The 23,579-nt window shown below is 37.6% G+C and overlaps 1 protein-coding gene and 1 non-coding gene across 2 annotated transcripts in view; both read left to right on the forward strand.

The window, feature by feature from the left end:
• Positions 1–23,579, forward strand: part of Col19a1 (collagen type XIX alpha 1 chain) — a 298,074-nt gene that overhangs the window by 127,989 nt on the left and 146,506 nt on the right. Inside the window, exon 14 of the mRNA XM_027392846.2 lies at positions 612–647. Within this exon, the coding sequence (XP_027248647.2) occupies positions 612–647 (36 nt within the window). The remainder of the gene's footprint in view (positions 1–611; positions 648–23,579) is intronic.
• On the forward strand, positions 5,942–6,014 carry Trnak-cuu. Its single transcript has one exon. It is a non-coding gene; the product is annotated as a tRNA-Lys (tRNA).

Consider the following 23,579-nt stretch of genomic DNA (forward strand, 5'->3'; position numbering starts at 1 on the left):
GAAGGCACAAGCGATGCACACTCAGCAGCATCTAGGAGAGGTGGTGGGAACCGTTCCTTGCAGCTGGAAGACACAGAGTGGGGGGTGAAGCACTTATTATTTCTGCTGATGCTCATACTAACTTTGTCAGAAAAATTATCTGTCACTATGATGCTTCCCAGCTGCTCCATTGGCAAGTAACCATATTTGGAAAGATATTTTTTTTCTAATTTTGGATTCATAGTCAAAAGAATAGAAAATTAGATTATTTTAGTTTTTCAAAATGCGTTTTGCTACTGCAGAAAGCACAAGGGCACACAAGGCGATTTTTATATCATAAACCCTAAAGGGAACACGATAAAGCTCTCATTATGCAGAAAATTTTATCAAGAAAAATTCTATTTTCATGTTCTTTCAGATTATGAATTTGTTGGTAGGGAAATGGGGGAGGCCTAGGAGGAACTGGGCATTGGGGGGAAGTATATGATCAAACAATATCATGTGAAATTCTCAAAGAATAAATGAAGTCATAAGAAAGATTTATCTGTATATATTGCCTCTTTCCAGAAACTCTTAAATAATGTGCAGAAAGGAGCTGTTGGTAATTGCAACTTTTCTTTCACCTATTTTAGGGTGATACGGGGCCTCCAGGGCCACCAGCCTCAACTGTAAGTATTCTTAAAGCAAAAAAAAAAATAATGTTCTATTTGCTATTCATACTAGCAAATGCAATTTAAGCCATGTAGTTTTGTAAGAATTGTTAGCAAAATTTGAATATGCCTAGCAAGCCTTCTCATTTTAAAGATGGATTCCTGCCCTGAACAGTGAAGTACTTGACTTAAGGTCTCAAGGTAATTTCCCACAGGAGTCTATAATCAGTGTCTACATAAAACAATTTTCTATATCCGCACCATGGTTAATAATCATGTTCCTGTTTTTGATTACATATTATTTTGTAATAAAATATATGAGTAAATGGAGGTAGAACATTTTACTTAGTCTAAAAACTATAAAAGTAACACCAAATACAACCATTCAGCAAGGAAAACAACCAGCTCCATTCCTCCCTTTTCTTTCTTTCTTTCTCTTTCATTTTTCCTTTCACCCTTCCTACCTCCGTCCCTCCTTCCCTTCCTTCCTTCCTTCCTTCCTTCCTTCCTTCTTTCCTTCCAGTCTCTCTCTATCCCTCTCCCCCTCCCCCTCGCTTTCTCTTTCTTTGATAATAGTCTCATTACTGAGCACCACTGGCCCACCCAGAACTCAGAACTCATGGTGTTGACCAGGTTGGCTTTGAACTCATAGAGACCCACCTGCCTCTGCCTGCTAAGTGCTGTGGTTAAAGGTGTGTCCCATCAAGTCCAGCCAAGTTACACTTTTATACTGATAGTCAATTTGCCCCCAACCTGCCAGAGGCTATTGTTATTTTCCCATGATTTACTTGTGAGATTTGCAAATGATAAAATGGCAGCAGATTCATGAGAAAATTTAATAATGTGCACATGACAGGATAGTTGTCAGTTAAATGTTTCATCATTTCTTAAGTACTTAACCATAAATATTTGGAATATTCCCATTTAGATGTAATTTATTACTATATATTTCTGCATGGAGCATTAAAGAGTCTTGTTTAACTTAAGAAACACTCTAAGCTTAATGGAAAAGAATAGTTTTTTAAAAGATCAAGTATAGCCTGAGGTCTGTCAAATTTCATGTTGATATTATGAATGACATAAATTAAGCATGAAGTCACTAATATCCTAACTTCATGATGATGCTAGAAGGCAGGGTTAAGGATGTCTCCCAGTACTCTGGATAGAGCATTGCTATCTGTAGAGCATGGGAATTTTGAAGGGTTTTGATTTTATACATGTGTATTTTTCTTAGAAGTTGAACACCCCAAATGGAATGATAGTAATGTCTTACTCACATTTTCCAACTGGCATTTAAAGAAAAACTATTTCTTAGTCTACAAGGAAACTCAAGAATCCAAAAAGGGTGTTACTTAAGAAGAGCCAAATTCTTTAATGTTTTTCTTTTCAAGGTTGAATAAAACAATCTTGAAAGAAACTTTTACCTTTGTATCTTCTATTTTATACATTTTGGAATTAAAATCTTATTCGGCATCATTTAGAGTTGGGCTTGCTTATCATGTGCAAGGCACATGACTGTTTTTCTTCAGCTAAGGTATGTGTCCAACCACTTAGTCATTTGATTCCGTAGCCATTTTCAACTTTTGTTTGAAGGCTGATATGTGATCTTTGTTCATCATTTCACTTGAAATGGAACTTTGGACCCACAGCCAGTAAATTGTGTAGGACTCTATCTACATTGTGCATGTTTCAGAGATGCTGATTTCCCACTGCTAAGGAGCACCCCATGGTAGACTCTGCCATTCATCTATGAGACAATTACAGAGACAGAGCTAAAGATATTTTTGCTTTGTGATGTCTAAAGGTATGGCAAATCTAAATCCCAATGAAAAGTGTTGCATTTTATATATCAAAATAATAATATTATGTGGGCATTGCTATTTGATATACTTGCCATTAATTCATTTCCTTCTGTAGACAATCAACCATCATCTATAAATAGGGGTGAATTGAGGTTACTGTCAACCTGCATGCTCTAAATATTTAATTCATGTTACAATGCAGGTTAATATTTTATTAATTGAAGCAACGATATCAGTCTTCCAGGAAGCCAAAATGCCTAATTGCTCTATAATATATTAACAAGACAATGATATATCAGAAAGTTCATCCATAGTAGTTCTCAAAAACAGCTGCCCTCTAAAGGGCACTGTTTAGAGTTGGGCTTGAGTTCCGCTGAAAGTTCCACTGAGAGTTCCACTGAAAGGCTTTAGAAAATGCCAGCATTGGCCTCCATTGCTCCCAAATTCTTATTTAATAGGTCTAACGTGGGACCAGTACATTTTTAAAGTCCCACAAGTAGAGCTAAATATGAAGTTGGAGTGGAAAACCATTGTTTATGGAAACAGTAGTGAAATAAGCTTTCTTTTACTCAGAAAATTTCTAGAATGTTGGAGTACTCTGGCCTTGAAATCCAACTTAAAACGCAGCAATAAAAGAAATATCTCTATCTTGGGGGAGGCATATTAGTAAAAATCAAGATAGAAGATGCTTGGTTAAGTAGAGGGGGTTAGAAATACCTTTCAATTGCAACTTTAATCCAACTATTCAAGTATGCCTGCTGGGCTAGATGCCTCAATGTTTCCCAAAATTTAAAGTGCATAGGAGCCACCCAGGAAATCTTATTCGAGTGCATTAAGCGTGGGGTTGAGAATAGGAATTACACATTCTCAGTAGATACCTACGGATCAAACAATGCTTAATACTCTTCCTAGCTCAGTGCCTTATTTCATAGGTCAGTGGCTCCCCATCTTCACTTCGTATTCAGATCACCACAGGCACTTTTTAAAAATACTTAACTTTTAGGCTGTAATCTATGCCAATGTAGTCTATGCAGCTGCAGTTTAAATTTTCCTAAGGCAACTCCTACATAGCTTGAGACCCATGGTCTTGAAAGCACACCTAATGATTTCTACAGTGTCCTCTTGACATTCTTGAACCAACATTTTGGAATCACTCATCAGTCAGTATTTGTATCAGGAATATGCAACATGATTAGTTTTGGGACTTCTGGGAGAGTCTAGACCCTTCAGAATACTTAATGTTTGGTTCCTGATTACTTCATTGTGAAGGATGAACTTCAACCTACATATTAGCAACCTACTGGCAAGTCCAGCAGCGATTTTTCTTTTTCCTAGGCCAGAGCACAAAAATTGACAACTCCAAGACACAGATCTGGGTAAGGAAAGTAATAGGCTGCCCTCCTTTCCTCAACTAAGCCATAGTACTTACTCATTTTGATTTCATATAAAACTTTGTTTAACAATGAATGAAGAGAAATAGTAATTGAGTATAATGTCTTTGCATGCAGGAAGTGTGTGGGAGTGTTAATTTTATTGCAGCTATTTCTCTATCCCCAAGAATCACTGTGCTTTGGCTATTGGCTTAATTTTCAAAACTCAAGTAAAACCACATTGCAAGTAAGCCAAAACAGTATACAAAACATCTATTTTCATTAAGTGTTGTGTTTTTTATTTGTACTTTCTAACCTCTTATATATATGTCTCAATGAAGAAAGTGGATAAAGGAGTAACAGAAGCCAAATTTGCAAGGAATAGAGAAGAGTAGAGTTGATGAAATGATAAAAAGGACTGAACCCTGGAAGCAGGTTCACCAGAGAAGTTCAATCACAACAGTTCTTAGGCTTTCCACCACCTGACAACCATTGACTCCTCCTCGTCCAGGGTGCCTTAGAAAACACAGAGAACAGGGTTAACAAGAAGATTGACCAAAATGGCACTGCAGCTTCCAAATGCAGTCTTTACTAAATTCATATTTGATTTGGTGAACATAGTTCATGTTCAAATTCCAGAGTTGAATTCCTGTGATAACATTTGGACCCTTCAGTAGATTCATCTTCACAGATTGTATAGACAGAACTCCAAAGTGACCAAGTGAGGGAGCAAATATTTACCAAAAGTCAAACATACAAACAAAAATAAAGAGGTGGGGGAGAAAGAAGAGGCAGCAAGGAGGGAAGGAAAGGAAAGAAAAGGAAGAAAGGAAAGGACAGAAGGAAAGAGGGAGGGAGGGAGGAAAGAAGAAAAGGATAATCTGGTGATTGAAAACATAGAGATGAGTTACCCCTATGTCTCTTCTATCTTTAACCTTTAATTATTCTATCAGTCTCCTTGGCTTGACAAATCTGAATGATGATTTTTGACATTATGTGAATAGATTTGCAAATCTTCCCAGATGCCTTCTTTAAAGCTTTTCCAGATTATTCTAATTACAAGTCATTAAGGAATAACCTCAAAATCAGCCCATTAAGTCTGAGAGTGGAACACAGTCTGTAAATCCTTGCCCAAGAATCCTCTCTAAATACCTAAGCCCAAGGGAAAGTGAGCTTGCCCCCCTCAGCACCCATCAGCCATCAGTGGCTCCTCAGATTGGTCTCCAGAGTCCCTCTCCCTCCACATTTGGGGAAAAATGAGAATATAACATAATTACATTATTTGTCCACTTCCCTTTCCTCCCTCAAATTACTCTCATATACATAGCCTTGATTTCTTTCTAATTCATGACCTCTTTTTTTCACTTAATTGTAGTTACATACCTGTATGTGTCACATATATGCAGGTATACTAGATATATAAATACAACCCAATCAAGGAGAACAATAGACATACTAACATGAGTAAAAGAAAAGTCAAGAGACCCTAGTCCTACACAAAGAACTACAGGCAGCTAAGGAATGCCAAGAATGAGAGAAATGATTTTCACCAGAACAGAGGACACAATTTTGTTGTCCAATGTGGTCAACTATTATGAGAAGATCCATAGTCTGTAAGGTTAAGATATCTTTATTTAGATAAACACCAGCCAAATGCAAGCCAGAGTGTGCCAGGGCCAGCAATGCAGGCAGGCCAGAGAGAAGGGGCTCCCATGTGTCTTGCAGCCCCTTCAAAACCATCACATGTCATCCTGACCTCACCTTGACCATGTCCTGACAGGCATGGTCAGGCACACCTGTAGCCAGCTTCTAGCAGGCATGGCTTACACTGTCCCCTACAATTCCCCTTTTAGTCTAAAAGAGGATTAAAGCTTAACAATGCAAAGTATCCAAAATTAGCAATCATAAAGGTGAAATACAAGTAGATATAATAATCTGCTATGGCACATCCTAACTATGTCTACATCCACTAAACCTTAAGGTCATCTGAAAAGAGGTGTCCAAGCCTGAATACCTCCATCCAATCCCAACCATAAAGAATAGTAAGCTATCCCTAACTAGGCTTACACTACTCTAATAGACAATAACAGGGGAAGCCGTTGTAGTATCCTCCAAGTTACTTCCTGCTGAAATGGGAGAGGCCCAGCTAGCTCAGTTGGTAGAGCATGAGACTCTTAATCTCAGGGTTGTGGGTTCCTGCCCCATGTTGGGCACCAGCTATTACGAGAAGATCCATAGTCTGTAAGGTTAAAATATCTTTATTTAGATAAACACCAGCCAAACACAAGCCAGAGTGTGCCGGGGCAGCAAGGCAGGCAGGCCAGAGAGAAGAGGCTCCCATGTGCCTTGCAGCCCCTTAAAAACCTATCACGAGTCATCCTGACCTCACCCTGACCACACCCTGACAGGCGTGGACAGGCACACCTGTAGCCAGCTTCTAGCAGGCGTGGCTTACACTGTCCCCTACAGTCAACCTGAAAACATGCTTGAGTTTTTAATTGCCTCAATCTTGTGCACATCTTGCAAAGGTAAATATGTGATTTCATGCATGTAATAGACATGCCATGTCCAGAGAACCACATTTCACAGCACCCATCCCTACCTTCCAGTTGGTAGATTATTTCTTAACACTAGTTTAAGACATTCCCTGGACCTACAGAGGTGGGGGGGATTGATAGAGACGTCCCATCTATACTGAAGCACTAAGTCTCTTGCACACAACACTTTCAACAATAGTGCTCCTCTGTGTCATCCACTAACCACTGCAACAACAAGTTTCTCTGACCAAGGTTGGGAACAGAAAGAAGAAAGAAAAAAATCTAAAATATCAATACAAATATTTAGAAGGAAGTTTAACAACATGACCACTTAGAAATCAACATCAATTGGCTTATGAATTCTCTATTCTTGGGGCTTGACTATGTTTAAAGTACCAGTCATGAATTCTTTCAGATCAGGCTTCAAATCCAGTCAGGGGGGAAATTGGTCACTGCCATAAACACATTCATCACTATTGCATCAGTGAATACCTCTTGGCTGGCAGGTCAATATTATAGCATGCAGTTATCCAGGACTGGGCAAGACTACTGGTGTCTTTTCTTCCCCCAGCATGCTGCATAGTACCTTATAGCATCATGAAAGGCAGCCAGCAGGGAGAGTTCATTGGTAAGTTCAAGACTAATTCTCTGTATCCTGCAACCAAAAGGTGCAGTGTCTTCAGAAGTAGGGTCTTACCATCTAGCTAAAGCAGATAACAAAGAGCAATGGCATTGGTTTCTATTGCTTTCAGTATCTCCAAGCACTCTCTGGCCAATAACTTGTAGGGAATAACTGCTACTCACTGAACAAAGGAGCTTCTATGATCAAGTTTGAGAACAGCACAACTCTATAGCTACAGATCAATATTTAATAAGCAATTTGGCAACATGACCATTTAGAAAACAATAATAGTAGATTCTTATCTGTGGCCTGTGATCTCTCCAACCATAGGCTTTTGCCAAGGTTACAATAACAAGCATGAATTCTCTCCTGAGGCATGAATTCTCTCCTGTTTAATGAAGAATATGGAACATAATAGACACTGTATTTATTATTTAAAGTAAATAAAATATTAATAAGCTATAATATTGCTTTAGGTATTTTTAAACCAAGAAAATATTATTAAATGTCTACTTTTCCCTTTTAATTCCAAAGAAGTCACTGTATTGATAATAATGTGTGATTACTACATGATTACTATAGTACTACATTACTATAACTACTAAGTTATAGGCATGTTCTTAAAATCATGTTGGGCTGTCTCTTTTTCATACATGCTATTCTTTTGGTAATAAATATTTGGTGTATGCTATTTCTTATCAGGGTTTTAAGCATAATCCATGTGGACACTGTAGGTGACTTATAGTCTTCTAGTAAGCAAAAGTCACACCAATAAACATTTAGAATTTTATGTTGAAGTTTTCATTTATTAATAATGTACAATGAATCACTTTGTGCTTATCTCTGATGACATGAATGTTTTCCTGGTTATATGCCTACAAGTAAAGTCACTGTATGATAAAGAATATCCTTTGTTCATTTTAACAAGATACTATCAAATTTCCCTCTCCAAAGTAGCTATACAAACTATTGGCTTGCCAATTTATGACTATTCTAAAAGCAACTACATCTCAAAAATATTTAATGCAGTTAAATGTTTTGGTTTTAGAACTTGAAAAGCCCTACAACACATTCAAATACTTATGGGGCTTTGGGCTTAATATGGGAAACATTACAAATCAATGAAAGAACAGACCATACCAAACATTATGCTGAGACAGAGGTTTTTCCAAGAGCCAGAAAAATATGTTACCCTCTCATAATATTTCTTTTCTCATGCTGGCATATATTTACAATCTTAGTAAGATATCAACTTTTTTGTGTTGTCTCATATATTTCCTTATAGTTAACCATACTGTCCTCATTTTATAATGATTTTTCCTCATCTTTCCAAAATGTCCCTTATGGCATAGGCATGTAAGCTCATAAGTTTCATATTAAATATCATCTTTCTGTTTCTTGTTTTCTGTTAGATATTTTTGAGGATAGTTTAAAGAATATTGAATAAAGAAGACAGTGGAACTTGCCTTTTTGCATCTAAGTGTACCAGAGTTTTACATTAAACCTGGAACTTTTATGATTGTTTTGTTCTGCTTTGAGATTTAACTAAAGAAATCTCTTTCTGCTTTAATTTAGCAAACTTTGAAAGTAGCCTACATGTTGAATTTATGGTATTTTTTGCATATGTTAAAATAGACATGTATTCATTTTACTTCAAAACCTCAATATGGTAAACTAGCTTATATATTTATATCTCACTTCCTTCGATAAGGCCTACTTGGCCATGTTGAATATTTTTACCACATTAATGAAGGATGTGAGCTTTGGTCTGACCACTCATTTAAAGGCTCTTCCCTCTCTTCTAGGCTCTTTATTTCTGATAAGAACTAGCCAATCAGAATGTCCAATTTTTCATAGGTAGCTTTCACTACTTTTTTTCTCCTTCTTTAGAAGGGATAATTTGTAGTGCACTATTGTCAGGTTCACTAATGTTTTGGTTGTCTTTGGTCTACTGTTAAATCATAGCATGGATTTTTAAGATAGACAATATTGTAACCTGGTGAATTTTTTGTTGTAGTGGCTATTTTTCATTAATACTTCCTACATTATCATTTGTTATGTGTTCTTGAGACCTTAGTTGTTAGTCTTTAGTGTCAATAGATGCCTTAAAATACTTCTTTGATTATTCTTTCATGAGTAATGTCAAGCTGGTTTTCTGGTTGTGCTGTTTATAGAACGTGTTATGTTTACCCACCTACTTGTATGGCAAGTAATTTTCTCTTACACCCATGAGCGAGTACTTTAGAGGTACTCTGCATAACTTCTTTATCAATGTTGTAATAAACACATAACCAAAGCAACTTGGAGATGAAAGTGTTGACTTCATCTTACAAAGAAAGTTAGGGCATGAACTCAAATGCAGGAACCTGGAGGCAGGAACTGAAGCAGAGGACATGGAGGAGTGTGTCTTACTGATTTGTTCCCCACGGTTTGCTCAATCTGCTTTCTTATACAGCACATTAAGGGCCATCAGCTAGTGAGGGATACCACCCACAGTGTGCTAGACCCTCAAACATCAATAATGAATCAAGAAACTTTTCTACAGACACAGCTAGTAGACAATCTGATGGAGGCAATTCCTCAGTTGAGATTCCTTTTTCTCAGATAGGTCTGGATTTGTGTCAAGTTGACACAAACTAACCAGCACAAATCCTGTATTATGTGCTATTTCTCTGGAGATACACAATAATATTAATGAGTTACAGTGGCTGAATTCATATTACAAACTGTTTCCTTTCTAGTTGGCACTAGTCCTAACCCCACTTTTTAAAAACTTCCCCCTAAATGAGAAGATCAGTCAGAGATTTGAACAGCATTTAGATTCAGAATTTGTGACAAGCTTTTCTCCAGGGCTTTGTAACCCCTTCTCCTTTGCTTTCCAGGGATGGCTTTTGCCCAAAACTCTAAACTTAGATCTTTCAATTGAGCTGCCCGCAGGCTTTTCCTTTAGCCACTGTGTGACTCAGAAATGGCTTTATGCTCAGACTAAACCTCTTAAAAATAAGAAAAATGGTTCCATGCTGCTTAGGTTTTCCAAATACTGACTCCAGTTCTGTATATGCCTACTATTATTGCATTCCCATAACGTTTATTACATTTCCAGTTTTTTCTGGTGGTTTTTGGTACAACACACACACACACACACACACACACACACACACACACACACACACATACACACACACCCTAGTTTGTGTTTAGAAATACAATTTACAGCTGGGTGTTGGTGGTGCATGCCTTTAATCCCAGCACTTGGGAGGCAGAGGCAGGCAGATCTCTGTGAACTCAGGCCCAGCCTGGTCTACAGAGTGAGTTCCAGGACAGGCTCCAACACAATATAGAGAAATTCTGCCTCAGAAAAGCAAAAGAAGAAAAAATAAATACAATTTACATATTAGATAAAACTATAATAGAATGAGTTCATATTGTTCTAAAGAGGAGGAAGATGGTAAAATTTTCATAATGTAGAAAGCCCTCACCCCAGGGGGAAAAAAATCTTTAAATCACTTATTCTAAGAGCTGGTGAAACAGTGGTATTAATTGACTTGCTATGTCTAACTCCTGTTGCATTAATGAGCAAAGGAATTAAAGCAGGAAACCCAGCTTTCACAAATGTTCTCAAAGGGGTGGATTCTTCTGGGATTCCAAAGTGAGAAAGTTGAATTCATATAGTCACTAGGAAAAGATGAATAAAAATTATGATGAAGTTGAAACTAGAAAAGAAATTACTTTATACCATTGTTAGGAATTCATGAGTCCTTTTGCCTACACCCCATCCTTCTTCATCTGTGTTTTTATATTTGATCCATAGTTGATAATTTTCCATGTGTTGGTCCAATGGGAACGGAAAGATCATTATGGAAACTTAGGATGCATTTTTATGTAATACTGAATTGCGTTTTATTTTCGTAGTTGTTTTGACTATGTAAACATAAGCATTATAAACTTAATTATTCCATTAGCCTTACCATTGAGAACTACGCATGATCTGACTGCTTCTCACATTCTCTTCTACTCCCACTGATTCATATTTGTTAACGTGTCGTGTGGTTATTTCAGTAACCAATCTGCCATCTTCCCACTCTTCCTTTTGTCTGCCTTGAGACTTCCTTTTTTTAATTAGGGGTTTTTGACTACTTTGCACTACTAACAACAAATAAACAAACAAACAACTCTACCATTGAGCCCTTGTCCTTGAACCTTTTCTAAATACAGAAACCAGAACATCCCCTGATCACTCTTTTTCAAAATCTCCATTGTCCTCTCCTGCTTTGATTTTAAACTATTATCCACACGCAACACAATGGCCTACAAAAGTCTTACAAGATTAAATTCTTACTGAGTTTCTGAAGTGCTATTATTTCTTTCTGCTGTCATAATACCCCTCTCTACCTGTCACCCCCACCTCCAGTCACACTCCCACCAAAGGAGCTTCACTTTTCCTCTTTGCTCTCCCTGATGAGTACATAGCTAACCTCCTTACCCGTGGACAACTTCTGCTTATTCAGCATACTTCTGCTTATTCAATGTCTGTCTTCTCAATAACCACACAGGCTACCTTTCTATTACAAAGGCACACAGGGTTTCTAATACCCATCAGACGCCCCGTGTTTTCTCATTTCACATTTCTTCTAATGTTCTAATGTGTTTAGAACTAGTTTGTTATGTTTATTTTGTTTTCGCTTTCCGTCTCCTTTGAACAGTAAATTGATACTGTTTGCCCTCAAGAAATAACTGGCGTTTCGTGAACATTATCTTTGGTTAATTTTTTTTAATGTTGTATTGGCTTTAGTGATTTAGCTTACCAGATTCTTTTTACTGTAACAGAGGGTGCATAAATATTAGCTGTTACAAAAAAACTTGGGTGAAGCAGATAGTGTCATTTTTCTTTGTTTTTTTTTTTTTTTTTACTTTTAAAATTTCTTTTATTTAAATTAAAAACAATCTTGTTTTACATACTGATCCCAGTTCCCTCTCCCTTCCATCCTCCCATGCTCCCCACCAATGCCCCATCTCATCCCCCATCTACTCCCCAGGGAGGATGAGGCCTCCCATGAGGCATCATCAAATTTTGTAAAGGACTTTTCTTGCACTGAGTCTGTTTTTAACTTTTCAAGTTATTGTTTATTGAAGCTTTCTGCTTCTTCTTAGGTCACTTTCTCAGGAAGTTGTCCACTATTCTGGTTTTTTAAAAGTAGAATAATGACCATATGTAAAGTCTTGCTGTGCCTCTGCACAATGACTGCTGAATGTTCTCAGGTTCACAGTGAAGGGTCAACGTTGAATTCTAATCCCTGTGATATGTCTAATAATTGTTAAAGTACACACTGGATAAGTCTTTGGCCTACAGTTTATAGAAACTTTACCTATGGTTTATAGTAAATCTTAACCATATCCATTCATTCATTTCTTAGCACTTCTTTGAACTCTTAGAAGGTAAATGTAGTACTTAATCTATCAAAATCTCAAACAAACTGTTGTCAACTGGGTGCTTTTGCTTTTATTAGCCCAAATAAAGTCAAATAAATTCAAAGAGTGCCACAATTCTAGCTGAAATTCCCTAATTGAATAGATTACTAACAACAAAGAATAAGTCCATATGAATGTATTTTTCACATGGATACAAACATCTTTAAATGAGTTTAAGGAGTGTGTCTAAATCATAGTTTTCCTTGACTTGTCTGGTCACCGTCACCGCTAGATTAGAAATGGTGTTATTTCTGATATCATTGCCAAATACTGAGGCACAATAGATACCATTTAGGGAAAACAGTTCTGAATAGCCTAATAAGTAATGATAGTTTATTTTATGAATTATTTGAGAAAAGCATTTTCAGAATCAGTTTGTTTCTAAGGTAGCATATCCTGATTATAGGCAAACTATGTTGTCAATATCAAGATGTTTTAAAGGTGAAATTACTATTGAGTCTAAAGTATCTCTTGGGTTGATATTTATAATATACAAAGAAGGCAACATCAAGTCTAAATGAGAACAGTTTTACTATAAATATTAAGATTTCCTTGATCTAAGATTATAGGGCAAGGGTAGATTTTGGTAAGTTATTAGGAAACCATGAAGATTTTTAACCTTGAAATCCTCAGTTAAGGCTAGTGATTTCCTTGTTTGTTCATATTGTTTGAATTATGGCAAATGGCATTAACTTTTTCTTACATTTGAATATTAGACAAAAACCCTTATATTTAAATACAGTCATCACTGTATTTTTTATGTAAATATAGGGTGTTTGTGTGTGTAGGCCCCTAAACTGTGAGTGTTCTGTGGTCTTGCTACCTTTCAGTATTAATCAGATTCCCTTTAAGTTAAAAAAAAATCATTGCTGTTTTGAACTTGGGTTTTAATGAAATACCCAACAGTGGCTTCATAAGCAACATGGGGTCTTTGACTGAAATGAGACAGTTGGTTGGACCTCTGCTCCCCCACTCCCATCACTTCTGGCTTTTGCGTGTCATGTCAGAAGAAAGGCAGGTGAGGAAGGCACAAGAGTCCTATTTCATGTAATATATATACTAATTTTAGTTCTCGGGAGTATGACTGTGTTGCTCTGGCCTTGTCTCATCAAGAAGTTATTACTCATCCACATGGCACCAAATGTTTAGACAGAGGCCAAAGGTTAAGTCTGTCTGCGGCAGAGGTGCCTGGTCCCAGTTCACCAAATGATACTTAAATACCAGCTCCCTGGAGCCCAGATAAACCCTGCTTTGTGAAAATGAGACATCCAGAAGGCTTGGGGAGAGAGAGAGATAGAGGAAGAGAGAGAGAGAGAGAGAGAGAGAGAGAGAGAGAGAGAGAGAGAAACAGAGGAACAGAGAAACAGAGGAAGAGAGAGTGCATGACTTTCTCTCTAAGAAAACTACTCTAAATACTGTAGGCAAGAGAGAAAATTTCAGCTGGCACTCAATTAACAGATGGCCTGATGCACAGACCAAAAGCACACACACTGGGAAAGTCTTGAAACAATTCTTTCTCTAAGTTGGTATGTAAAAAGGCAACTCTTCAATGGTCTTGACTTCAACTAGTTGAATTAACAAATTAAAGTTGCTCCCTTTTAAATTGGTCATTTGCAACTAATATACAAGTAGTCTAAAAGCATTTGTTCAACTATAGTTAGTAGGCACCATACATAAAAATTTACCCATTTCCAAGGAAACTTATTATATATTACTTTGTAATATAAGAAGCTAATTGCATTAGAGTCACAAACTCACCTACTAAATAATGATTTCTTATTAAATCCCAAAGGCAGCTTTTTTCCAATAAAAGCTGATTTTTTATTTTAAAAAATTTTATTTTTTATTTTACATACCAACCCCAGTTCCCCCTCCCTCCCCTTCTCCAGTCCTTTTATCTCCCTCTTCCCAAACCCCACCCACTCCTCAGAGGGGGTTAGGCCTTCTTTGGAGAGTCAACAAAGTCTGACATACCAAGTTGAGGCAGGACCAAAACTCTGTATCAAGTCTGAGCAAGGTATCCCACCATAGGGAATGGGCTCCAAAAAGCCAGTTAATGCATCTGGAATAGGTCGTGGTGCCACGCCTCCCCCCCACACCCAACATATCAAGCCACATAACGGTCACCCACTTTCAGAAGGCCTAGTTCAGTCCCATGCAGGTTCCTCAGCTGTCAATCCATAGTCTGTGAGCTCCCAGACTATGATAGAGTTGGCTGTCTCTATGGTTTTCCCATCATGCTCTTGACCCTCCCTTGTTCATATGATCCCTCCTCCCTCTCTTCAGCTGAACTCCAGGAGCTCAGCCCAGTGCTTGGCTGTGGGTCGCTGCATCTGCTTCCATCAGTTACTGGATGTAGGTGCTATGAAGACAAATAGGGTAGTCACCAGTCTGATTAAAGGGGAAAGCCAGTTCCCAACCCTCTCCACTATGGCTAGGACTCTCAGCTGGGGTCATTCTTGTGGATTCCTGAGAATGTCTCTAGTACCAGGTTTCTCCCTAACCCCATAATGGCTCCCTCCATCAAGATATCTCTTTCATTGCTCTTCTCCTCCTTTCCTCCCACAACTAGGTCTTCTTGATCCCTCATGTTCCCATCTCCCATCCCCTCCCTTGTACCTTCCCCCTCCCATCTTACCCAGGAGATCTTAACTATTAACAATGTTCCCATCCTGGGATCCTCCATGTGGGTCCCTCTTAGGGTTCCCCTTTTTACCTAGCTTCTCTGGGCTTGTGGATGGTAGCCAGAAGACCCAGGTTCAGTTCCCAGCACCCACATGGCAACTTACAACCGATTTTGTCTCTAGTCCCAGGGTATCTGATACCCTCTTCTGGCCTCCACAGACTGTATACACATGTGGTTCACAGACACACATGTAAAATACCAGTAAATAAAAAATAAGAGTGCAAGTGAATTTTAAAGTCTTGCTTTAAAAACAGAGTGTTCTTTAAATTTGTGAGTCCAAGACTTCTGTAAGTGAATTAGCTGATGAAAATAGAAGATGCTTGGATGGGTGAGAAAGAGGCATGGAGATGATGCAAACACAGTACTCGTGTATAAAAATCTCAAAAAATGTGAATTAAAAAATAGTGCCTATATAATATAAAACTATTTTTATATATTTTACAGAAATGCAAGCAAGTCGATGCTTAAAGGCTTTGAAAGATTTATGCTTTAACCTCAGAGACGATTTATGTTTTTGAAAAACATACAGTCAGCTTGCTTGACATGGGCATGATTTATATGCCTTTCATTAGATGAATGACTTGAGAATAGCTTATTCTGCCCTTCAGTTTATAGTTGGCCTCTTTTGCAGAACATATTTTGAATTATTTTCATCAAACATCCACATTACACATTTTAAACCTCAACAGTTAACTTTATTAAAAGTAAAATAAATTGGCAATTTGGGACTTTTATGATAGACTATTTCATCTCGCATTAAAGAAATGCTAAGCAATCTAGGAAAATGAGGGGAAATACACCCCAAATGCATTAGCAAATTATAAAGTAGACAAAATTTACATGCACCAATGCATACAATTCAAGCCATAAATCTACACCAAAATTAGCCTCATTTCATGCCATTATATTAAAGAATGTTTTAAAAATATGTGTAGTTGAGCCTCATATTGATTGATAAAGTTGAACTTTACAATGCTCATTCTCTCACAAGGAATAGAATCATATCCACTCTGGTTACCTATTCCATCCATTTGATAACACAGCAAGAACTCAATATATTGACATGTGTTTGAAGCTGGCCATGTGTCTTAATCATTTATGCCTTAATTTCATTATCTACAAAATGTGGTAATTCTTGTGCTTTACAATATTGTAGCTAAATGAGGTAGTATATTAAACATTTTAAAATAACTTGCTCCCCAAAACCACTATTTGACACTTATTCATGGTTGGTATTACTATTATGCTGATATGAATCACAAATAAATATTAGTATGTGTGAAGGCAGAAGACTTTTATGAAATAATTGCTAAAATGTTGAAAAGAATTTTCATAAAATCGCAATGTCTATGATAAAATTTTTTCATTTTAAGAAAACTATGTAATGTAAGATGCATCACAGGTGTTTCTTCTTTTTCCAGTAGCAGTATGACCTCTAAGGGGACATGGTCCTTGTCTATCTAATGTGTAGCTGCATCTCCCAGGGTTAACAGTCTTTAATGAAGTCTAGGTACTCAATATTATTTCTTCATAGACAAAATAAAAATACATTTCACTGCACTGACAAACATATTGTTATAAAATCATCCATTCCTGCACTGAAAACAAAACCCTCTGGAAAATATAAAATACTACCTTGAGCATCAGATGGAGTACAGATCCCTTTTTTCTAGCCATTAAGGCTAATTAAATTTGGACAGGTGATCAACTTCTCCTGTATCAAAAACTTTCCAGCAGTAACAATGCTGATGTCAGCTATTATCAAATTTGTGTCTGGTTGATTTCAAAGCCATGTTTTGGAGTAAGTAGCAATATCTCCTTGATTGGAAAATTCTACCATCTGTTAAATATCCTGCATGTGTGATCAGGGCTTTATATGTTTACACTATTAATAAAGTCATCTTCTGAGGAAAAAGTTAAAGAGACATTGTGTGGGAGGTCAAGAATCAGACTCTGTCGTGAAATATACAACTTATTCATTTTTACCTCTAATGTGTCATCTATTAACATTTAGGGGTTAAACCAAAGATTATAAATCTCACTGGCAACTCTAAAATTTTATTACAGTCTCCTTTATAGTTTCCCTTGGAAATTTTTGTTTCTTTAGCTACCAGGTTGGGGATAAAGCTCAAAGGTAGATGCTTGCCAAGCATACACAAGGCCCAGTTCACCTACCTACCATAAGGTCCAATTCCCAATACCACAAGGTCCAATTAAAATACCACAAAGTTCAATTTCCAGTACCATGGAAATTCAAACAAACAAACAAAAACCAGTTCAAGCATTCTTTAGCTACATACCCCTAATATATATATATATATATATATATATATATATATATATATATATATCCCTTTAATAATTTGTTCTCTTTAAAATATCTTTTTATCCCTCTGTCTATGTATAAAGAATGGCTTGACTACAGATTCCCAACATAAAAGATCACTGGTGCCAAAACCTATGAAAATTATGACATATTCTTCTATTGAAAGACAATAATTTAGCCTGTTGCAGTATCATGAATCCTTGAGGCAGACATGAGACTCCTGAGTCAGAGGTGTGAGTACTTGAGAATAAGCACTGTGAGATTAGGGTTTCTCTGCTGGTCTCACCTCACATACTAAGCACCCAAGTGAGGGCTGCACCTGCTATGGATTTGTCAAGGCTAAGCAATTTCAAAATTATGGAACCCAAATATTTTTATGACGGACTTCAAGAAAGTTTAGCCTTTTCCAGAGAGAGGATTAATCTCTGATATTCCAAATAATAAGTGCCTTTTGCATTGCTAGAAAAAAAAAAGTATCTTTCAAAAGAGAGTCCCACCCAGGCCTGGTGGTAAATTCCTGCAGTCGCAGCACTTGAGAGGCTGTAGCAGGAGGATCCGAGTTTGAGAAAAATTACAGAACAAAAAGTAACAGAACAGCTAATATACATCTTCCAACACATGCAGACACAGCAATGACACACAGAAAGAGCCCCTGTCTTCTATGATTTCCACTCTTCTTTTCTATGATGTTTTGGCTTCTGACCATTTTTCCTGAGTATGCCACACCATCAACGTCTTGCATCTAATCTCACCAAAAGATGCTGACACTAAAACTGTGCAGCTTATCTCACCACGCTGTTGAATACAAAGTACTGATAACAGGACTCCAAGCAAGTAGATGAGTCAAGTTGGCACATCTTGGGGCCCCACACCCAAACATCAGAACCAATTCTGTAAGTAATTGACACCTATCTACAAAACCCATGTGACATTCTCTTTACATTTCTATATTGAACTTTCTTCTTGAATGAATGCATCAAACCAGGAACATCAATGTCATGCCCAACTCTTTGTAAAATTTAGAAATTTGTTCTGTCCACTTTGGCTTAGGTATACTACCAAAGGGAACTATTAAGGTGCTTTATGGGGTATTGTTTTATTATTATTATTATTATTATTATTATTATTATTATTATTATCATTATTATTATTAAGGGTGTATCATGATCAAGAATATTCAGGTAACCAAGTCAGACCTGTTTTAATCCTCATGGCCTCGTTTGGTCAGGGCCTCTATTTGAAGAGTAAGACAATAGAGGAGTTAGCTACTCTGCTCATTGGGTTTTGTCAACAAGAAATAAGCTACAGCAACTTTGGTAGGGGGAGCCTCAGGTGATGATTTGTCTCCATCAGACTGATCTGCAGGCATGTTTTGGGGGCATTTTCTTAATTGCTAGTTGATATAGAAAGTCCAAGACCACTGTGGGCAGTGCTGTCCCTTGGCAGTAGGATTTAGAAGAGCTGTATGTATAAGAAAAGTAGATGAACAAGCTCCAAGAAGCAATCTAGTAAGCAGTGTTCCTCCATTGTATTTGCTTCAGTTCTTACCTTGAGACGCTGCACTGCCTTCCCTTAATGGTTGATTCTGACCTGGTAAGGTGAAATAAACCTGTTCTCTCTCAAGTTGCTTTTATTTTATCATAGCAACATAAACTAAGCTAGGATAGCCACTCACTGATAAGACAAATGGAAATTCATGAGCTTATATAGAATTGTAGCAATAACCAGGTCTTTCTTTGTATTGCATTTCTTTTTAAAAAGACCTAAGGAAGGGTTGCTCTTTCCTTTTCCCTACACTGCTAATTGTAACAACTTCTAAACAGCTCTAGTCCTTGAGTGCTTTTCTTCTGATGTGTGTCTAGCCTTATTTCTTTTCATGGCGTACGGTTTATTTTTCATTCCCCTTGTTGCAGAATGTCATCTAATTTTACAGTGCAATCTTACACTGCCCTTCCAAATATAAAATATTCTAGAAGACTTAACACATTCAGGAGTCAAAATGTCAAGAGTTGTCTCATTATTAAGTCTGGTAATAACAACCTGAAAATCCTCATTAGCAGTTTAAAATGAAGCATATTCAAATATCTCTTAGATTCCAAACGTTTCTTTGAAAGTACAAGCTGAATACATTAGAAGTACAATAGTTTTGATGTCAGACATTTTTGAGTTACCAGCTAATACTTACCACTTATTAATAGGGTTATCTTTTGAAAGTTTGTCTTCATCTATAAATGAAAGGAAATAATTTTGTTTCTAAGTGTTGTCCAAGTTAAATAAGAGCATGCATGTAAAGTGACTAAAACCACTAACACACAAGCCAGTATTCAATTAAATGTCATTTCTCTGTCCCCTTGCCAATAAGATTGTGAATGGGTGAAGACCATGCAATGACATGTTGTTTTGGTTCTATACTCTTCAAGGATGAGTATTTGGTTGATTGATCCATTGATATAACTTCTTATAGGAAAATAGATTTTTTTCTCACATAATATTTGCTGATTATGGATCCCCTACCTTTATTCCTCCCAGCTCCTCCCCACTGCCACCCCCATCCTAATCCACCCCTTTTCTGTAACTCATTAGAAAGCAAACTGGCTTCAAAGGGTTAATAATAAAGTATAATATAATATAATATAATATAGTAAGACAAAACTAATACATTACAATAGGAAAAACAAACAGAAGAAAAGGGACCCAAGAAAAGGTACAAGAAATAGACACAGATTTAGAAACCCACTCATACTCTCACTCAGGAATCCCATAAAACACTGAATTGGAATTCATAATATCTACACAAAAGGCAATCATTCCTCATCCTCTTATATAGGGTTCCCTGGGTATTATGGGGTAGGATTGAATGGAGAATTCTGTTTTGAGCTGAACATTCCAGGGCCCCTCATTCTCTGCTTAATTCCCAGCTGTGGGTCTCTATATTTGTTCCCATCTGCTGCAGGAGGAAGCTTCTCTGATGATGCTGAGCAAGGAACTGCTCTATGGGTATAGCAGAATGTCATTAGGAGTGATTTTATTGCTACTTTTGTTTGTCTGTTTTGCAGCAGTAGCATTTGGTTTTACCGGAGGTCCCTGAGCTACCTTTCTAGTAGCAGGTTCTCAGTGTCTGATATAGGTTCCCTCTCTTGGAGTGAGCCTTAAGTCAAAACAGATATTAGTTATGCCCACAAGCTTTGTCTCACTGTTGCACCAGCATATCTTGCAGGCACAACCATTGTAGATGAAAAGATTTGCAGTTGGGTTGGTGTTCACATTTCTCTTTTGGTTGTATGCAGAGTGCCTTCCTGTACCAAGGACACAAACATGTAGGGGTGAGGCCCTATGTAGGCACCAGCTTGACTTCTCCATGCCCAGTGAGATATGTAAGTGCTGTCTTCGACAATGGGGCTTCTTCTCCTACCTCTATATCTATTTCTCTTAGATTTTTGTCTATTCACAGTGTCCTGGATTTAAAGAATGCTTTGTAGCAGGAATGTTTTCTTTGACCTATGTATCCATTTCTTCTCTCAAGCCTTTAGTGCCCGAGATTATCTTTCATCTCTTGTATATTGTTGGCGAGGCTTAACTCTGAGGTTCCTGTTGGAGTTCATTTCCAGATTTCCTTCAGTTTGGGTTTTCTTTGATTCTATTCTCTCTTTCAGATATGGAACTTTTTTATCAATTTCCTTCCATCATTTGTATTTTCATTAAGGAATTTATTCATTTCCTCTTTAAGGACCTCTATCATATTCATAAAGGCTCTTTTTAGGTCTTTGTCTTGGATTTCAGCTATGTGGCAATTTTCTCAGGGCCTAGTATAGTAAATTTTGAGGACTCTAGTGGAGCCAAATGTTGTCTTGACTGTTATTGTGTTTTTACACTGGCATCTAGGCTTCTGGGTTTTGCAAGATTGTAATTCTAGTTGCTGATATATGTCTTGTCACTATTGGGTGGTTATTTTGTTTGATTTCCGTTGCCCTTTGGTACTTAGAATGTGGTGGCTGTGGGTTTGCCTAGTAATAAATTCTTCTGGGATCATGACAGGTGTGGCCACCAGAGTTTCCCGGTAAAATGTGTTTCTAGGTATTGGGAGCTGACACATAGAAATGGGATGGGCTTGGGAGGGGGCTCACAGGAGGGAGGAAAGCAGGATGTCCAGGATCTGCTTATTCTCCTGGGAAGTAGGGCAGAGAATGAATTGAGGTCACAAGTAGTCTGCTACAGAGCTGGCCAGGAGACTGGGAGATTGGATATGGAAAAGAAATTAAGTTAAGATCTGAAGCTCACCTACCTGCTTTGCCTCCACCCGACTTGTTTCTCTGGCAGGCTTGCCTGGCTGGTTCCCAAGGAATGCCCACTGGAGTTGGTGGCAGGGTAAAGCAATGCATTGGGAGTAGGAAATTTGGAGGATAAGAACTGCTATCCCATGGAGATGGCGGTAAAGATAGGGTGGTCTGCTATAGAGCCTGGGATGAGACTGGGGGAGATTTGGAGGAGAGAAGCAAGAGGCAAAGACATTCAGCTACCCTTCCTGCTTCCCTGGCTAGCACCTCTGGTGGGTTCCCAAAGAGTGCCTACTGGTGTTAGGGCTGGGATAATGGGATGAGCTGGGGGAAGGAAGTTTGGCGAAGGTTTTCGTGATGCAAGGAGAGTCTTTTCAGGCTGTGCTTATTTCCCTTTTCCTCACGACTGTGTATTTGCTTGTGATGCTCCGTGTTCTCCTGACTTGCCAGTGCACTGACTCTCAGATTCTCCTGATGTATACACTAGACACACCGCTTGCTTTTCTGAAGCATGGGAATAATTTTCTGATTGCCTTTTGCTTCTCTGAGATACTAGGAAAACACTAATTATAATTTACTTTCATGCCAACTTCCTAGGGTTTTGAAAATTGAAAATTAGGTGGCTTGATAGCCTCACAGTCTGTTTATTTGGAGAGCACACCCGGCCCATTTAACTAACCTAATAAACTGAAAAGTGACTCCAGATAAACTAGGGGTCTGTGTGACATGCCATGACCAATCTTATTGGTGATACTGACACTGGAATTAGAGCAGCATAGCCTTCACCCATCATCCTGCAAAACAGATGCTGTTACATAACTTGATAGCATAACTCTTGTTTCTGAAAGGCAAAGTTCTAAGAAATATTTGTACATGGATGCTTGCCTGTTGATCTGAAACACAATCCCACCAAAAACTGTTGGCTCTTGGATTCATTTGTCACAGTAACATTATCAAGGGTCAGACATTTTTCTCAATATTAACTGCTGTTATACATTTCTCTACTAAGTATCACAAAAATCCAAAATACAAGCAATGCAACCACTTTATCAAAATCCACCTTACAGTGTAAATTCAGAGTTCCTAATGATCTTGTGAATGAGGAAGTAAGTCTTAAGAAGCCACCGTGGCATTTCCCCCAATGTTGTGCTTTATTACGAGGGTTGATTCAACCTGGAAAGCACACTTCTCTGGTTCTGGGACCATTAAGTACAAATTGAGTCTAATGACAAGGTGATAATTAAGCACACACTTTACATTATAATAATAGCCATTTTCTATTATCCAAATTAGTAAATTACTGCAGTGTAGATATCACTTTTACCAGTGAGGGCAGCTTGTCTGCAGCGTGCTTTAGGCTGAGTTGCCAGATATGAAAATCAAGGCAATTCTTTACTATTCCAAGTGCCAAGTTTGATTCTGCACATAATACCTTTGAGAATTAGCCTTACTCCTTTTACTGCATTCAGGATTTTAAATAAAAATTTAATTATTCCCCAATCAATACATTTAGAGAGTCAAAAGTCAAGTAGCACTTTGATTGACTAATCACGAAAATCATATTTTAATAAATAGGTTTGGACTAGCTATGCAACATTTAGAAAAAACAAACTTGGATCCCTTCTGACAAGAATGTCAATAAACATACTAAATAGATAAAGACTTTAAAGATGGACAACTGAATTGGAATGTTTTATAGAAATGTTGGACTTTTAATAGTAACAAATAGTTTTTTTTGTATTTATTTACTTACATGTCAGCAGAGGGCTGTGTTAGTGTGGCGGGGGCATGCTTTGGATGTCAGAGGACAGCCTGCAGGGAGTCGGTGCTTTCTTTTCACCAGGTATATTCCAGAGTCAGAATT

Source organism: Cricetulus griseus (assembly GCF_003668045.3).
Source record: "Cricetulus griseus strain 17A/GY chromosome 1 unlocalized genomic scaffold, alternate assembly CriGri-PICRH-1.0 chr1_1, whole genome shotgun sequence".
Classification (NCBI taxonomy): domain Eukaryota; kingdom Metazoa; phylum Chordata; class Mammalia; order Rodentia; family Cricetidae; genus Cricetulus; species Cricetulus griseus.